We start from the raw sequence: 15,362 nt of genomic DNA on the forward strand, positions 1-15,362 counted from the left end.
TTTTTCTACTATTTTTTCATACTTCGTGATTCCTTAGTCTATAATAGCATCATCGTTTTGTAGCGTTGAAAATATTATTTTCTTCTTGATTTTCTTCGAACAAAGGAATTAAAGGCTGATTAAATCTGGTACAGCCTTGTCATTGTTCAGCACAAGATCAGAATCTTTTCGTTTTAACAGGGTTAATGTAAAATTACATAGTTTTAATGCTCATGAAAATCACAACAAATAAGGTGTAGCCTCTCCAAAGTTAATAATAATCTACTTACTGCAATATACAGGGTGTGTTTTCTATATTTTTTGATAAGGTATCATCCCCTGAAAACATCCTATCATATATCTTTATTTTTCTTTATTTAACCATTCATAAAAAATTATACATTATAATTATTTTAAATTAATATTGGAAATCCAGATTTTTTTTACGTTTTTTTTAAGTGCCCATTGGGTAATTCCATATGAATTATGTGCATAACGAAAAACGTATAATTTGCCTCTCATAAAAGCGCCATAAAACTTAGATTTGAGTGTTTTTTTCTCAATTATTGTTAAGATTTACCTGTTGGCCTTGTGAATATGGAAGATTTAATAATACCTGTTATGATTTAAATGAAATTATACCGATGTTCAGTAGTTAATTTAAGCAAACAATAATAAAATTCATTATGTAATTGTATTTTGTTAATTGGTTTTGAAAAAAATAACTAAGTTCAATTAATAATTTATTTTATTTAAATATCTTGGATATAAGAAAAAAGAAAATTTTAGATTTCTTATTTAATTTTAGAAAACGCTCAATATGTCAAAAACCTTACGTTTTAGTCATAGGTATGCTTTTGTAATGAAACTCACAAAAAAAATTTCGGAGAATTCGAAAATCAATTAATATTAATATAGGGTTTCCCATTACAAGAAACGAAGCTTTGATATGTAACTTATTTTGGGGACACCCTGTAGATATGTGTATATTTTTAAAAAAAAACGTTCTAAATAGATATAAATATTTAAGAAAATAATATACAGGGTGTTCCATTAAAAAAAAAACGAAGAAAAACTATTTTATATTTTAGTAAGATTGACATAGAATTTTGAACACACTGTATGGTTTAAGATTATATTTAAAGCAAAATAAGTACAGCCAGCATAAGTACAGTTTTGAATTCAGGACATTTCTTGTATTTTTAATATTTTTTTAAAAAAAGGCTGAACTTTTTTTTTATTTATTTATTAATATTTCTGAAACTATATACTATATGTATTTAATAGGATTATGTAAAGTGATGCAAAAATGCAATAATATACAGGGTGTTCCACTTTAAAAAAAAGCATCCATTCACTCACACTTTTTTGAGCCACCCTGTAGAAGTTAAAATATTTTCCTGAAATACATCCTAATACACACTTTAGGTTTGCACTTATGTATATAAAATTTCTAAGTTTTTTTTTATTATAGAAGCAAACATAAAAAAAAATAATACAAAATAAAAATAAAAAGACAAAGATATAAATAAAAGACACTTTATATTAAAACAATATCAACAATAATTTTTATTAAAAATATTGATAAATGAAAAAATTAGCCCATAGAAAATTGATAAGACGCTGGGTACTTCCCAGTGACAAATTCATACAAATTACATTCTAAATCGCTCAGTAAACCTGAAGCTCCGAACCTGAAGAGCTCGGGCGTTAACCAATCATCGCCCAGTATTTCTTTGACCAGAACCAACCAATTAATAGCGTCTTTGCTGGTACGTATTCCACCAGCCGGCTTCAATCCCACCTAGACCAAAAATTTAATTAAAAAAAATGAAATAAACTCAACATTACATATACTTTATATCCCATTTTATTATAATAATCTTTAATAGCTCTGGCCATAACTATACCGAACTGTAGAGTAGCATTTACAGACTCTTTTCCGGTGGAAGTTTTCACAAAATCTGAACCGGCCATCATGACAACTAGGGCAGCTTTGTACACCTAAAATATTGTATTTATAGCCTTCTAAATGGCAAGTATACCTCAACCGTACATTATTTAAAGTTCCTAGCTCCCCCGTAGCTAAAATCGACTTCATATGAGCTGAACCACATGCTTCCTTCATTTGTTGAATCTCCCTGTATAGTTCTTCCCATTGTCCTCTTACAACTAATGATCTGTTAATAACTATGTCGATTTCTTTAGCCCCTTTTTCAACAGCATACCTAATTTCTTCTAGGCGTGTTTGTAGAGGAGTTTGACCACAAGGAAAACCGGTAGCAACTAAAGTTAGTTTTTATTAAAATAAAATTTCAAAGAAAATAAAGCATTACCTGAAGCAACGTTTATTTCATCATAGTATCCTAGTTGTTTTAAGCACAGTACAGCGTCCTCAACCCTTGCAGGGTAAACACATACAGCTGCTGTTCTTATAGGACATAATTTATCATATTTATACCCAAGTTTCTCTAGGAGATCCTCAGCAACAGGTCTAGCAGCCTAAAATAGCATGATGCTATTAAAAATCTATCTTCTAATTGTAATACATACCTTAAAACACATTCTGGAAACGTTACTATTCGTGTCATCCCCTGCTAAAGTTGTTAGATCGATCAGAGTGATTGATTTCAATATCCATGCTGCCCTGTAAACACCCTTAATTTCTTTTGCCTGTAGCTTTTTGGCATATTCGTTTATAGCAGAAAGGTTAACATTAACACTGTTTAACCATCCCAAGTCTACAGGATAGATTATTTTATAAATTTTAGTGATGTAAATGAATAAAACAATTACCTAATTCACAGCCTGGGTTCCTGTCCATTTTTTCGAATAAAAAAGTTTGATACAGCTAATTTAAATTAAATATCCTTTATAAATACTATCTTCTACTAAAAACAGTCCATTAATTTAGAAATATAAAGTTTTATTCCTTAAAATAACACAAACCATATGTTTTTATGTAAATATGTCAAATTTAAATCTCCTAAGAGCGTGTCTACATTAAGTTTGTTTTTATGGAAAAATTAGCAAACCAAAGTAAATCGTGGATTAAAAATTTATATATACAAAGCCAGACAAAATATTAAGTCGGAATATCAATCCTGGCTGTATAAAATTTAAATATAATTGAATAATATATATTTTTCTACCGCAGGCCAGAGAGAGAATGTAAATGGACCCTTACGTACCTGTCAGCGTTTCTTAACCTAACTTTATTTAGGTGAACGTACAGAAATTTGTAAACACTATGGAAAAAATTAAATTTAAACTAATTTTGAAACAAAGTGATATTAAAATTATATGTAACAGAGGTGTGAAGAGTTTTTCTAGAATTCCCGGACCAAAATCGTTAAGTGGCATTGGAACTTTATATAAATATCTTCCTTTAATAGGTCAGTAAATTTTTCTCTTAAATGTATTTAAGAAAATGATTAAAAATTAGGTGAATATAAATTTGACGAGCTTCATCACAATGGGCTGAAGAAATACAAGAAATACGGACCGGTTGTTAGAGAGGAAATAGTGCCTAATGTTAATATAGTTTGGCTTTTTGATCCAAATGATATTGAGGTAATGTTTAGGTGCGAAGGAAAGTATCCTCAAAGACGAAGTCATCTGGCTTTGCAGAAATTTAGGCTTGATAGGCCTCACGTGTATAACACTGGTGGATTGTTGCCTACGTAAGCATTTTTGTAAGGTATGTTTTTTTGTGCTTAGTGTTGTAAACTGGTTTTTAGAAATGGTCCAGATTGGTATAAAATTAGGAAAATCTTTCAAAAAGGACTTAGCGGTCCTTTAGCTGTAAAGAGATTTTTGTCTGGTTCTGACGAAATAATTAAAGAATGGTTAGGGAGAATTGAATCAAACAGAAACAACCCTGAAGCAGATTTTTTACCCGAATTGTCTAGACTTTTTTTAGAATGTAATGTAAAATATTTATTTTTTATGTAATTTTTATGATTTATGTTAAAATATTTTAGTGACGGGTTATACAACTCTAGATTTAAGATTGGACAGTTTTTCTGAAGATGAATTAGATAAACATTCACGATCATCGAAACTCATTGATGCAGCTTTAACTACAAATTCTTGTGTTTTGAAGTTGGATAATGGTCCACAGATGTGGAGGTGTTTTAATACCCCCCTGTATAGAAAACTGAAGAAATCTCAATTATATATGGAAGAGTAAGTCATTTATACCGGGTCTACAGGGTAAAATAATTAATACACACATAATTTAAATTTAGATTTTTCATTTTAACTGTTTTTGGGAATTTTCAGTATTATTTCGATTTTTGTTCCTCACCTTCTGACTTTCCCATTATTTATTTTCACCCTGTATACAGGGTGATCATGAATAAGTGTCCATTAATTCATACGGTGGTTTTCCAAGTATTTTTAAGGTAAAAAGTTCATTAGAATGTTATTTTTAAGGTAAAAAGTTCATTAGGTTGTCAAAGTATAAAAAAATAAGAGAAATACAAAAAAAATAAATAAAAAAAAATAAGATCTTTCTTCTTCAAAAATAATCAGTCACGAACGCCACTGGTGCATTATAAATACTTGAAAAATCCCTCTGCGAAATATCGGAAACACCCTGTATACATATTTAATTTTTAGTACAGCTATAGATCTTTTATCTTTAAAAATGTCAATTTTTTCCGAAAAAGACATCAATAAAGACGACACACTCTTACAACAGTATTTATCTTGTCCAGATCTAGAATTTAAAGACATTATAGGTATGGTCTGTGATTTTTTACTAGCCGGCATTGACACAGTAAGTTTGAATTCAATACCGTGTACGATCGAGAGAAAAAAAACGATGTCATGGTAGGCGTTATCTTATTTTTTCCGAGACCACTCTGACGTCGTTTTTTTTTCGATCGGTATTTTTCTATGAACACTAGAGATTTAAAATAATTCTAGACGACATACTCGACCAGTTTTTTGTTCTATCATATTGCCAAAGCGCCTGCAGTTCAAATTTCCTTATTTGAAGAATCTAAAAGATTGTTGCCTGAGAAAAACAGTAAAATTAATGAAGATATTCTTAATGGTGCTCAGTATACGAGGGCTGTAGTAAAAGAGTTGTTTAGATTGAGACCAATATCGGTTGGAGTGGGGAGAGTTTTGAATGAAGAGGCGGTGTTTTCTGACTATTCAGTACCGAAAGATGTAAGTTAATACCTACAGTGTGTGGCAAAAAGTTCCTCTAAATTTTTTTTTTGAAACTATGAAATTTAGAAATAATGGTGTTTTTGTTTTTTAATGCATATAGACTGTTGTGGTAAGTCAAAATCAAGTGTCGTGTAGACTGGACACGTATTTTCCCAAAGCACACGAATTTAGGCCAGAAAGATGGCTGAAAGATCATCCGTTATACGAAAAGAAACATCCATATTTGTTGCTACCGTTTGGACATGGCCCAAGATCCTGTATTGCTAGACATTTAGCAGAACAGAATATGCAACTTTTGTTGTTAAACGTATGTATAATTGGTTTAGTAGTAACACTGAGGTGTTTCTAGCTTATATCTAGATTTTTGACTCGCCCTGTATACCAAGTAATTTCTTCTATTATGATATAAAAGGGAGGGGGGTAAAATGTAACAAGGAAAATTTTTTTATCATCAAATACTTAAACTTAAATACACATTTTCCTGTATATTTCATAAGTATAGTTTTACAAAAATGTGCCACAAAAATATTTAATTGAATATTTTTTAGCATGGAATCATTTTGACTTTTACTTAAATTTGTATACTATTTTTATAAAGATTATACAGAATGTTCATGAAAATTATGATTAGAAAAGTTTAATTTTGCAGGTAATTAGAAATTACAAAATGAATGGAGGGGATCAGTGTTAGACTCAAAATCGTTATTAATAAATAAACCAGACGGACCAATTTTACTAGAATTTCATCCCAGATAGTTCCTAAAAGTTTTCTAAAAATTTTGCATTAATTTTTAAGGTCAAAAAAGTGTCTTATAGTGAGATACATTTAAGAATCAATATTAATTTTAGTTCCAAGAACTATATCATGTGGACTTATGGTGCTATATATATTTTATTATTTTTTATTTTAAAACAAAATCTCAATGTACTTTACTGCCCTTTTTTGAATAATAAAATATTTTATTAAATTTGTGTTTTAATACAACAAATACAGCAACGTCTTTAAAAATATATTTTGTATTTTATTTAGTGAACTAAATATAGATTTTTGGTCGAAACAAATATGCATTATCAAATTATTTAATAAATATAAATACATCAAAAAATAACATATATCTGTAAGCTCCTAAATTATATACATACAATTAAATAGCCTGTCTTCTATTGGTGGAATTCTTGAAAACATAATTAATAATTTATTAGTGTCTATTTAGAAAAAAATATATATAAATAAAATAACTGGCGTTTATGAGATATACAGAGTGGTCCGAAGTGTAATCGGAAAATTTCGACAGCATATTCTGCGGATAAAAATAAGTAAAAAAGTTTCTATAAATTTAAGTTCTAATATGCTTCTTTTCGGAGATACAGGTTGTAGAAGTTTAATTTTTATTTCGATTTTTTCCAAATAATTTAATTTAATAATTAATAAAAACCGGAATTGAAAATTATATTTCCACACCCTTTATCTCCCAAACGAAGCATTTTAGGATATAAATTTATATTTTTTTTTTAATAGTTTTATCTGTTAAATAGTTCAGTCAAAATTTCCGGATTACAATTCGGACCGCCCTGTATATGATGGAAATTGAACCCTGTGCGAAAAAATTAGATATTTTGCTCTAAAAACTAACGTACCTTATTTTAGTTAATCTCATAGTAAAATTATATTAAAAATAAACAAACTTAAAATTAATTTTATTATGATTAACATGACGTGATCCTAAAATACTTAATTTCAATAAAAATACTCGAGTTTTAAAAACGAACTTATATTTTGAGAACAATGCTATTTAAAATTATTAATATACAGGGTGTTCGAGAAATGAACGGCCAAATTTCAGATGGTTGTTCAAAAAATATTTCCTGAATGTTTAAAACTATGCACTTCCGTAACCATGCTTATAGGGACTTTTTTCATATTTTTCGATGAGGAACCACCGTCTGAAATTTGACGGTGCATTTTTCAAACACTCTATATACAGGGTGTTTCAAAAAACATGTGTCATCTCTATTGGAGATTCCTCGCATTAAAATAAGATTTATTTTTATATCATCATAAGTCCAAGGGTTAAAGTCTTTATTTTTTTTTATTTATTATTCTTTCCCTGCAAGTGCTTTTAGCGATTCGAATGAAATTTTGAGGGTAAAAGTTACTGTGCGATATATTTTAATGCTAAAAAATTATCACTAAGATATTTTTCTAGAAAAAACATGTGCGCCACTGACTTTTTTCTCTAAAAATAAAGACCTTAACCCTTGGTATCTACCTACGAAACAAAGCAAAATCGGACCTATTTTAATATAAAAAATAGATCTTATTTTTACGCAGAGAATCTCCTGATGATGGTACACGTATTTTGAAACACCCTTTCTGTCAATTATAACTGAAGTTTGTTCCATTCTTTTTGAGCTTTATAGATACATCTATATCTATATAGGTTTCGTGTAGGTGAAAATCAATATTAGTCTATAAATCTATATAGTTTATCTATCAACACTTTCACTTTAACATCAACGTTTTTTTTTACCCCAAATACTTTCCGTTCACCGATCACACGTGGGCAAGTTGACCCTGAAGAACACGTTCAGTTCTATCAGACTGGCCAAAAGCAAGAACACCCCGTACATTAGGAGGCAAATAAGTCCAACTCGTTTGTCCAGTCTGAACTTGTTCAGGGCAAATGCTCCGTAGAGTATTAGTAAGGACGACAGCAGGGAGATGGCGCTGTACTCTATACCTGCCGAGTTGATACCAACCTAAAATCGTGTAAAAATATATTAGCAAAACCACAGTAGACTGTGTATATAGTCTGTCCGGAATGAGAATACATGAATGTCTAAAAATTACAGTAAAAGTGACAGTAGTGTCTTACCCAGTGTTTTCCAGGCAACGTAGGCATGAAGGTAGCCTTTATGAACCATGGCAATCCTAAACATAGCAGAATATCAAACGTATTTGAACCAATGGAATTGCTTATACCCATTGAACCGTGACCTAAAAATATAAACAGATTTTTTTTAAATATTACACCTTTCTGAGTCTTTTTATTCAATGGCAGATACTATGCAGACCTTGTCTAGTAACGATGACACTGGAAACAGCTTCTGGAACGCTAGTTCCTGCAGCCAGGAACGTTATTCCCATCACTGAGTCTGGAATTCTTAGAGTATCACCTGAAATTTAATGTTTACATTAAGAAATTAATATATTATTAAGCACTAAAATATTATATCTTTAACTATTTATAGAAATATTTAACAAAACACAATTTATATATGAAAATAACAACATAGAAATTGTTAATAACTTAAAATATTAGTGTTCAGTGACATATCCTACAAAATAACACGATAGATGATACATATCCAGAATATTTATTGTATTTTTGAATGTTTTCTACTGATTGAATTGCAACACTGAACGAGAAAAAAAGAAGACGATAAAGCTCAAAAATTTTCCAATGATAACCCTTGCCGATTGATTTCATCTTATGCAGTTCCTATGTGTAAATAACTAGTATATTTTTGATTATACTACATTTATTTTATTTTCAATTAACGCAATCTGCATTTCAGTGATAATAAATGATAACAGAGTATACAAAGTAATAACACCCTGTACAGGGTATTTTAACATCAATAATGAGTTCTTATTTGTACTTACCAATAATGGTGATCATCCAAGCGACAATGTATGATAACGATCCAATCCATATGATGCACATCAAAAACGTTATTGGAAACCATTTTTTCAGTTTGGGCTTTTCGCAATCGGGTATGGTCAAAAAGAAAACCAAGCGAATGGGCCATGTAACAATCCACATTAACTAATCAATAGAAAAGAAATGAATTTTGAAAAAATAGAAACAAATAAACACTAAATAAAAAAAAACGTGGTGAAAAAACTCTTCAGAAAAATCCCGCCCACTATCTAGGTACATTTTGTTCGAACCAAAAGGTTACCATACATCATGTCAAATGTCAAAATGAAGGAAAATTACACGAGAAAAACTATAGTTCCTATTACCTGTCTAAAGGTGCCGTTTTCGGAAGGCCATTTCCAAAATGGCAACTGCTCTTCTGTGTCTCTGCTGCTCAGTTCCAGTTTGATTTCGCTCTTCATTTCTAATTGTTCTGAGTTGCCTTTTACTGATCCGTTCAAATGACTTTGTTTGTTGTTCGTGTCTATATCATTAACAATATTGTTATCGTTATTGATCTCCTCGGATTTTGGGTTGTAGGATTCATTTACTGTAAAAAATATTAATATTTCTGAATTAACTTTAGAAAAAAAAATATGGGTATTACCTGAGCTATTATTAACAACGGAGTGTTCTTGAGATATAGAGACTATTTTTGATTGTTTCGATCCCTTTAAATGTTTAATACCTCCTAAAATAGTTAAAAATATTAATAATGGAGCCAAGTTTATAATAAAAAGGTTCATTCAGTTATACACTGACAATATATTTTGTTCTAGTGGACTGATTTTGATGATTTTTCAAGCAAAGTTTAGCTAAGCTTGTCTGCAGTCTGTAGAAGATTAATTGCTTAATCTAAGTATAGTACCTACTTACTTCTAGCCCATTTCTGAATAGATTTATCGAAGTACATTATCAAAATGTAAATAATGTAGAGCAGGACCAATATCAAAGCTTCGTACCATTCGATCCTCTCGTCGTGGATTATACAAATCAGTATGGATACCGTTATCCCATAGGCTAGACAGTCTCTGGTAAGTGGCCACCAATCCAAAGGAATCACTTTGACACCGCACTAAAAGAACAAATAAGCTCGTTTAATTTTTCATGAATATTTTAATAATAAATTATTATTGAACAGCTGATGAAAGCTCCATTACATACTGTCAAATTACATGACTTACCATACCAGCGCTGATCCCACAACACGCTGCAACTGCCAGTATGTTGAACACTGCAGACCCTACTATGGTTCCGACACCGATGTCACCTTCTGTGATGAAGGTTCCAATAACATTGACGAAAAGTTCTGGGGCTGAAGTTGCAGCAGCCATGAAAGTAGCCCCTGCTACGTCCACTGACATATTCAGAGCTGAAACCAATGAAATGCAATAGAAATTGAGATTCGTCATTAACAATTGTTTGAAAATAAACAAAATGGTGAATTGTGAGAAAATGTAGCTTCTTGGGTTGACATTCTCTTTAATTCTACATAATAAATAAATGCCTTTATTGTCAATTGTCAAGAAATTTTACAATTTGTAGACAAAGGTAAAGTAAACAAACAAAAGAGAATACAAAACAAGTATACAAATTACATTGTCAGTCTTATTGTTTAAAATAAACATTTATAAATGTTTCAGAACAATGTCAAAGACTTCAGACTTTTCAGAACAATGTCAAAACTTTGAAAAGTAGAGTACTTACCGTGGCATATTTTCTCGACTGCCGGCACAAAGTAATTATCACAGACTACCGCTAAGGCTACGAATAGATATAGAGAGACTAAGATATGAACTAAAATGGCGCCTTTCCTTCGTTCATCTTCCGACAGCAGATCAGATGGGAAGTCGTCTATCGCTGGGGGTGTGCAATTAAGTCCTGCAACAGAAAAATATAAATAAAACATACTAAAATATTGTTTTAAAAATAGTAAGTAGAAAATATGTTTTTTGTCTTCGGATTTACCGTCCCTTAAAAAATAGTACTTGCACTTATTCAGGAGACACCCTGTATAGGCACTCGATTGGGTTTGTTACTGAGCATAAAAAATTGACGAAATTAGGTTTCTTTTGATTTAAAGAGTATCCTAGAACGAATTATAAGTATTACAGTAAATTCAATTCATCTATAATTATCACTAATTTGTAGTTATAGTTTATATGGGTGCGCCTTGGCTATACCATTTAACAGAATCATTGTTAAACCGAAGTTTTTTGTTTTGATATAAATTGAATTAGAGGGCATGTGCTATAGAATACCATAGTCCCTTTTGTATTTTATGACATCCTAGGTAATGTTTTGTTATATAAATAGAAATAACTACTTTACGTTGGAAGGTATATAGTTTTTTAATATCTCCAATTAACCGTTGTGTTTTATTTTATTTAAACAACAAATAAAATTTAAAAAAATTGCTGATCAGGGTAACTTTCTACGTACTACCTAATAGTGTACAAATATAGTATAATAATGTACCAGTATTACAAAAGTTGTCTTCGTTTATCCGTTAGAGGGCATCAATAAAAAAACTGAAAGTTAATCAATTTAAAATTTATATATTATAACATTCGATATTTTCGCTAACTAATTTATTAGCACATACTAGATTTTATGCGCCTTCAAAGCTTCATGTGAATATAAATATTTGACAAAACACTAAAAATGTAGTTTAATTTTACGAAAAAAAAATCAGAAATTGGAAAATATTTCTACTAAAATTTATGTAGTGGTAGAGGTAGTTTTCAACCTCAGTCAAAAAATGTTACAGCGCTTAGCAAAACAGGCACCACAAATCTCATTCAAATCGGAATAATGGTTTTCAAAATATTTGAAGAAATGTGTTTATTTTTTTAACGTTTGATGCCCTCTACAGACAAACTAAGCACTTTTGTATAGAGATAAATCGTGTCCAATAATCCAATTTTTTACGGAATATTGGAACACCCTGTATAATAAACAGGAGATTCAATTTACGGAATTTAAGAATAACAATTTTTAGAAGAATTATCATTGTTCCCTCTTTATTTTACGTGTAGTTTGTCTCTCAGATACGGCGTGTCGCGTGATAAACAAATATTTATTTGAAGATATAAATTTGTACCAATAGGCCGCGTTAATTTGGGGTTCCGGTGGTTTTAATAAGACGCAAACGCTTATTCGTCACGCAGCGGGCGGGAAACGCTTAACTGGCCATCGTCCAGGAGCATATGACCTCTCTTGATCAGGCCAAATGTGCATTTAACTCTTCTCGTTGTATTTTTTCTTCCCACAACGACGTACACGTCACTCTTAATTCTTTCTGAGTTAACGTCACGAAGAGAACTGCGTCACTTTTTATTTTATCAGTGGATATTCTCTTATACAGGGTCCGCTGTTATGTATGGAAACGGTTGATTATTAGATAAAATATAGGAAATACCGCAAAAAGTTAAATACAAAAGTTATAGCGATTTTTTTTGAAAGTTAAATCTTATTAGCCTCTCCTATTCAACATATTCATGGCAGCGCTCTCCATTATAGTGGACAGCAAACTGCAGGAGAGATGATTGGGCATTAGATACAGATATGACGGCGGTCTGTTCAACATAAAAAGACTCACGTACAAAATTCTTCACAGAACTTCAATACGCTGATGACACGTTCAACAATTACAAGAAATGTTGAACACATATACCTGAGCATACGAGGTTTTGGACCTGCCATTCTGCCGAAACTGTGATAAACAACAACACTCTCAAAGTTTGAACAACGTGGCAAAGAATGATTAAAAAGGAGATCGAAACAGTAAACCGATCATGGCGAGATGTTAAATCAATTTTAAAGAACCAAACTCGCTGCTGGTGAGAATTTACTGAAACCCTATGTCTCCACGTAGGAATAACGCACAAAATAAATGATGTACTGATAAATAGTTATTATACAATACCCATTTGGGATCGTAGTAGCTGGAATAGTAGAGCTGAACAAAGAAAAGCTTTTCCAGAAAGCCTGGTCAAAGATGTTACTATTTTCCAGGTGGCAATAAGGAATAATAAAGCAGGAAAGAACACATATTTCAGATGTCATCTTCATAGATGGTCAAACAACAAAGAAAAACATCAAAAACATCGAATAGCATTTAAACTATAAACAACATATATATAGAAATATAATTGGTACTAATGAAAATGTAGATTTGTAGAAATTAAGCAGAGTAATATTTTCCTATCTTATTATTACACTTACTACTTATTTATTACAGTAACTTGGTTATAGATACCTTAAGGAAAATTTAAGTGTAGTGTTTTATCATAAAGTACATACAGAGTGAACGAAATTTTCAGGTAAAACAAAGCGATTTTTTTCAACACTTCAAAAAATCACTCACCTGTTTTTGGAGTAAACATAGTACTTAAAATTTTTTTCTCTATATACGTATAAACATTAATAAACAAATTCTATATTTTGATGTGTAATTTGACAGAACTAAGTCTATGGTACTAATCCAAAGCTTATAAAGCTTAGTAAATAACAAGTTAGTTGGTTAATTAAAGAGGTTAATTATTGTGTACACATATCAAGAAAATAAATTGAACAGAACCAAAACGACACTAGTAGACATAAATAGTTTGTTTGTCTGTAGTGCATGTTCATTTGTATAAAGTAAGAGAGTGTATTAAGTACTGGTGAGTAGGTATAATATATCACGTCAAAAAAAAATGCAAAAATATTATTGCCCTTATTTTCGCAGTCCAAAAAATTTGTCAGATGATAATTTATATGATAATTACAGCTACAAATATAGTCTGGCTGATGTGGAACATCCCCAAAGCCTTGCCAGACTCGTCCAACGCTCGTCAGGTGCGCTCAATTCATACCCACGTGCTGCTTCCTCTCCTCATTTAACTAATAATTGATTTTTGAGTCTGGCGGGGCTTTCCAGATTGTGAATGACAGCCAGACGTATATTTTCAGTGAAATTATAGTATTATTTATCACGTGAAAATCAATCAAATCAGGGAAAATACGAGCAAAAATTTTGTATTTGTAATTTGCAAAATGCCCTCAGACTAATTTGCCAATTTCGTAAATCAGCTGGACTTGTTTTTGTAGTGCCTAGACTGTTAGTTCCATTGATAAAGAACACCATTTTTTTGTAGAATGAATTTTTGAAATTGGTTTGCAATAATTATTTACTAAAACTATCATAGAGCTTCTCGAGTCTGAATCTACTCCAGAAAATTTCAATGCTATTAAAGCCGCAGGAAAAAAATTCTGGAAAAAATCCTTACAGAATATTATTAATATTTATACAGCCGTTTGATGTCAGTTTTTAAATCGAACGGAGAAAGAGAGACCATTGTGAGAACAATCATTCACTTAGGAGACAGAATTTAACAACTTAATTTAACCCGCCAGTATCAGTCGTCAAAAATAATATTTCCTACACTTATTCACTATTCCATAAATATATTTCATTGATTTTTGATTAATTAAAATATTGTAAAAACAGAATCTTTAACTTTTTTAGTATTTAGCCAAAAATTAGTGTTTTTACTATGTAAAAATTGGTGGTACTACTTAAGATGGATAATGGAGAGTCGTACCTGCGGCCAGAGTTTCAAAATCCATGTTTGCTGGTACTGAACGGACACACTATAGCTACCCCCCTGCTGTAAAAACGGTACTTTCGACGATAGTGTTCATCTGCCCAAGGAAACACTCACTGATTACGACGAACACCGACGGACGGTACTATTGTGCCTCTATAACTGGTCCATTGTGTAGCGGGCCCGGTAAACAAGTGGGTCCGGCGATGCTTTTGTTAAAGAGCTAATTTCGGTACGTAACGAGAACGCATACCGTAGGTGATATTCTGACAAATATACGTAGGAATTGTCACCGAGTACGTCAGAAAAACTTTGAAAGCTGGAGAGATTTCAATCCGACAATTTTTGTCAAAATATTCCGATTTTAATTTATTTTTTTGTATAAAATATTAGGGTAATGTCTAGAGAGTCCGTCCGGGGTATTAGGGCAAAATATGAAATCTCAGAATACTTCAGAAAGCTGGAGGAATTATTTCCCCCAATTCTTGTCAAAATATGCAGATTTTTCATTAATTTTTCTCTAAAATATTAGGGCAAAGTCTCTAAAATATCCTTGAAGTATTAGGGAAATGTGTTAATACAGTGGGATACGTCAAAAAGACTTCGAAAGCAGGAGAGATTTCATTCGACAATTTTCCTCAAAATATTCCGATTTTTTAATTCATTTTTTGTATAAAATATTAGGGTAATGTCTCAAAAGTCCATGAGAGGTATTATGGAAAAATATGAAATATCAGAATACTTCAGAAAAATTTTGAAAGCTGGAGTTTTTTCCCCAATTTTTGCGAAAATATACCGTTTTTTTATTAATTTTTCTCTAAAATATTAGGGCAAAGTCTCGGAAATATCTGTAGAGTATTAGGGCAAAATATAGTAGGAGAGATACCGTTTCGTTTCTTTTTGT

At 31.1% G+C, this 15,362-nt stretch overlaps 3 protein-coding genes across 4 annotated transcripts; 1 reads left to right on the forward strand and 2 right to left on the reverse strand.

The window, feature by feature from the left end:
• Positions 1-1,502: 1,502 nt before the first annotated feature.
• LOC115876288 (deoxyribose-phosphate aldolase) lies at positions 1,503-2,973 on the reverse strand. Its single transcript, XM_030892012.1, has 6 exons — positions 2,776-2,973; positions 2,533-2,720; positions 2,316-2,481; positions 2,036-2,265; positions 1,837-1,983; positions 1,503-1,783 (listed from the first exon to the last, which is right to left on the reverse strand). Exons 1-6 carry the CDS (start codon positions 2,801-2,803, stop codon positions 1,577-1,579), a joined length of 966 nt encoding a protein of 321 aa, XP_030747872.1. The 5' UTR covers positions 2,804-2,973; the 3' UTR covers positions 1,503-1,576.
• A 96-nt stretch (positions 2,974-3,069) lies between these two features.
• On the forward strand, positions 3,070-6,450 carry LOC115876287 (cytochrome P450 302a1, mitochondrial-like). The gene is made up of 8 exons (XM_030892011.1): positions 3,070-3,374; positions 3,425-3,662; positions 3,720-3,904; positions 3,963-4,167; positions 4,603-4,762; positions 4,912-5,160; positions 5,264-5,470; positions 5,813-6,450. The coding sequence occupies exons 1-8, from the start codon at positions 3,230-3,232 to the stop codon at positions 5,852-5,854; spliced, it is 1,431 nt and encodes a 476-aa protein (XP_030747871.1). The 5' UTR covers positions 3,070-3,229; the 3' UTR covers positions 5,855-6,450.
• A 396-nt stretch (positions 6,451-6,846) lies between these two features.
• Positions 6,847-14,732, reverse strand: LOC115876289 (sodium/potassium/calcium exchanger 3). 2 transcript variants are annotated; one of them, XM_030892013.1, is made up of 10 exons: positions 14,456-14,732; positions 10,575-10,748; positions 10,052-10,239; positions 9,744-9,942; positions 9,475-9,558; positions 9,194-9,417; positions 8,831-8,993; positions 8,239-8,340; positions 8,040-8,161; positions 6,847-7,923 (listed from the first exon to the last, which is right to left on the reverse strand). In XM_030892013.1, the coding sequence occupies exons 1-10, from the start codon at positions 14,478-14,480 to the stop codon at positions 7,711-7,713; spliced, it is 1,494 nt and encodes a 497-aa protein (XP_030747873.1). In that variant the 5' UTR covers positions 14,481-14,732; the 3' UTR covers positions 6,847-7,710. The 2 variants fall into 2 exon arrangements, with proteins under 2 accessions (XP_030747873.1, XP_030747874.1); XM_030892014.1 differs by lacking the exon at positions 14,456-14,732 and adding an exon at positions 13,237-13,334.
• Positions 14,733-15,362: the final 630 nt, after the last annotated feature.

Source organism: Sitophilus oryzae, unplaced genomic scaffold (assembly GCF_002938485.1).
Source record: "Sitophilus oryzae breed Bouriz unplaced genomic scaffold, Soryzae_2.0 scaffold_1430_pilon_pilon, whole genome shotgun sequence".
NCBI lineage: Eukaryota > Metazoa > Arthropoda > Insecta > Coleoptera > Curculionidae > Sitophilus > Sitophilus oryzae.

Bases quoted from the DNA above. Each gene is read 5' to 3' on its own strand.
- LOC115876288 (XM_030892012.1), bottom strand. From the start codon at position 2,803: ATGGACAGGAACCCAGGCTGTGAATTAG. The intron at 2,482-2,532 runs GTATGTATTACA...ATGCTATTTTAG, and splicing joins TTTCCAGAATGTGTTTTAAG to GCTGCTAGACCTGTTGCTGA. The intron at 1,784-1,836 runs GTATATGTAATG...TTTTTGGTCTAG, and splicing joins ATAATAAAATGGGATATAAA to GTGGGATTGAAGCCGGCTGG.
- LOC115876287 (XM_030892011.1), top strand. From the start codon at position 3,230: ATGGAAAAAATTAAATTTAAACTAATTTTGAAACAAAGTGATATTAAA. The intron at 3,375-3,424 runs GTCAGTAAATTT...ATTAAAAATTAG, and splicing joins TAAATATCTTCCTTTAATAG to GTGAATATAAATTTGACGAG. The intron at 4,763-4,911 runs GTAAGTTTGAAT...AAATAATTCTAG, and splicing joins TACTAGCCGGCATTGACACA to ACGACATACTCGACCAGTTT.
- LOC115876289 (XM_030892013.1), bottom strand. From the start codon at position 14,480: ATGGATTTTGAAACTCTGGCCGCAG. The intron at 9,559-9,743 runs GTAAGTAGGTAC...TAACTATTTTAG, and splicing joins TATTCAGAAATGGGCTAGAA to GAGGTATTAAACATTTAAAG. The intron at 8,994-9,193 runs GTAATAGGAACT...TCTATTGATTAG, and splicing joins AAAACGGCACCTTTAGACAG to TTAATGTGGATTGTTACATG.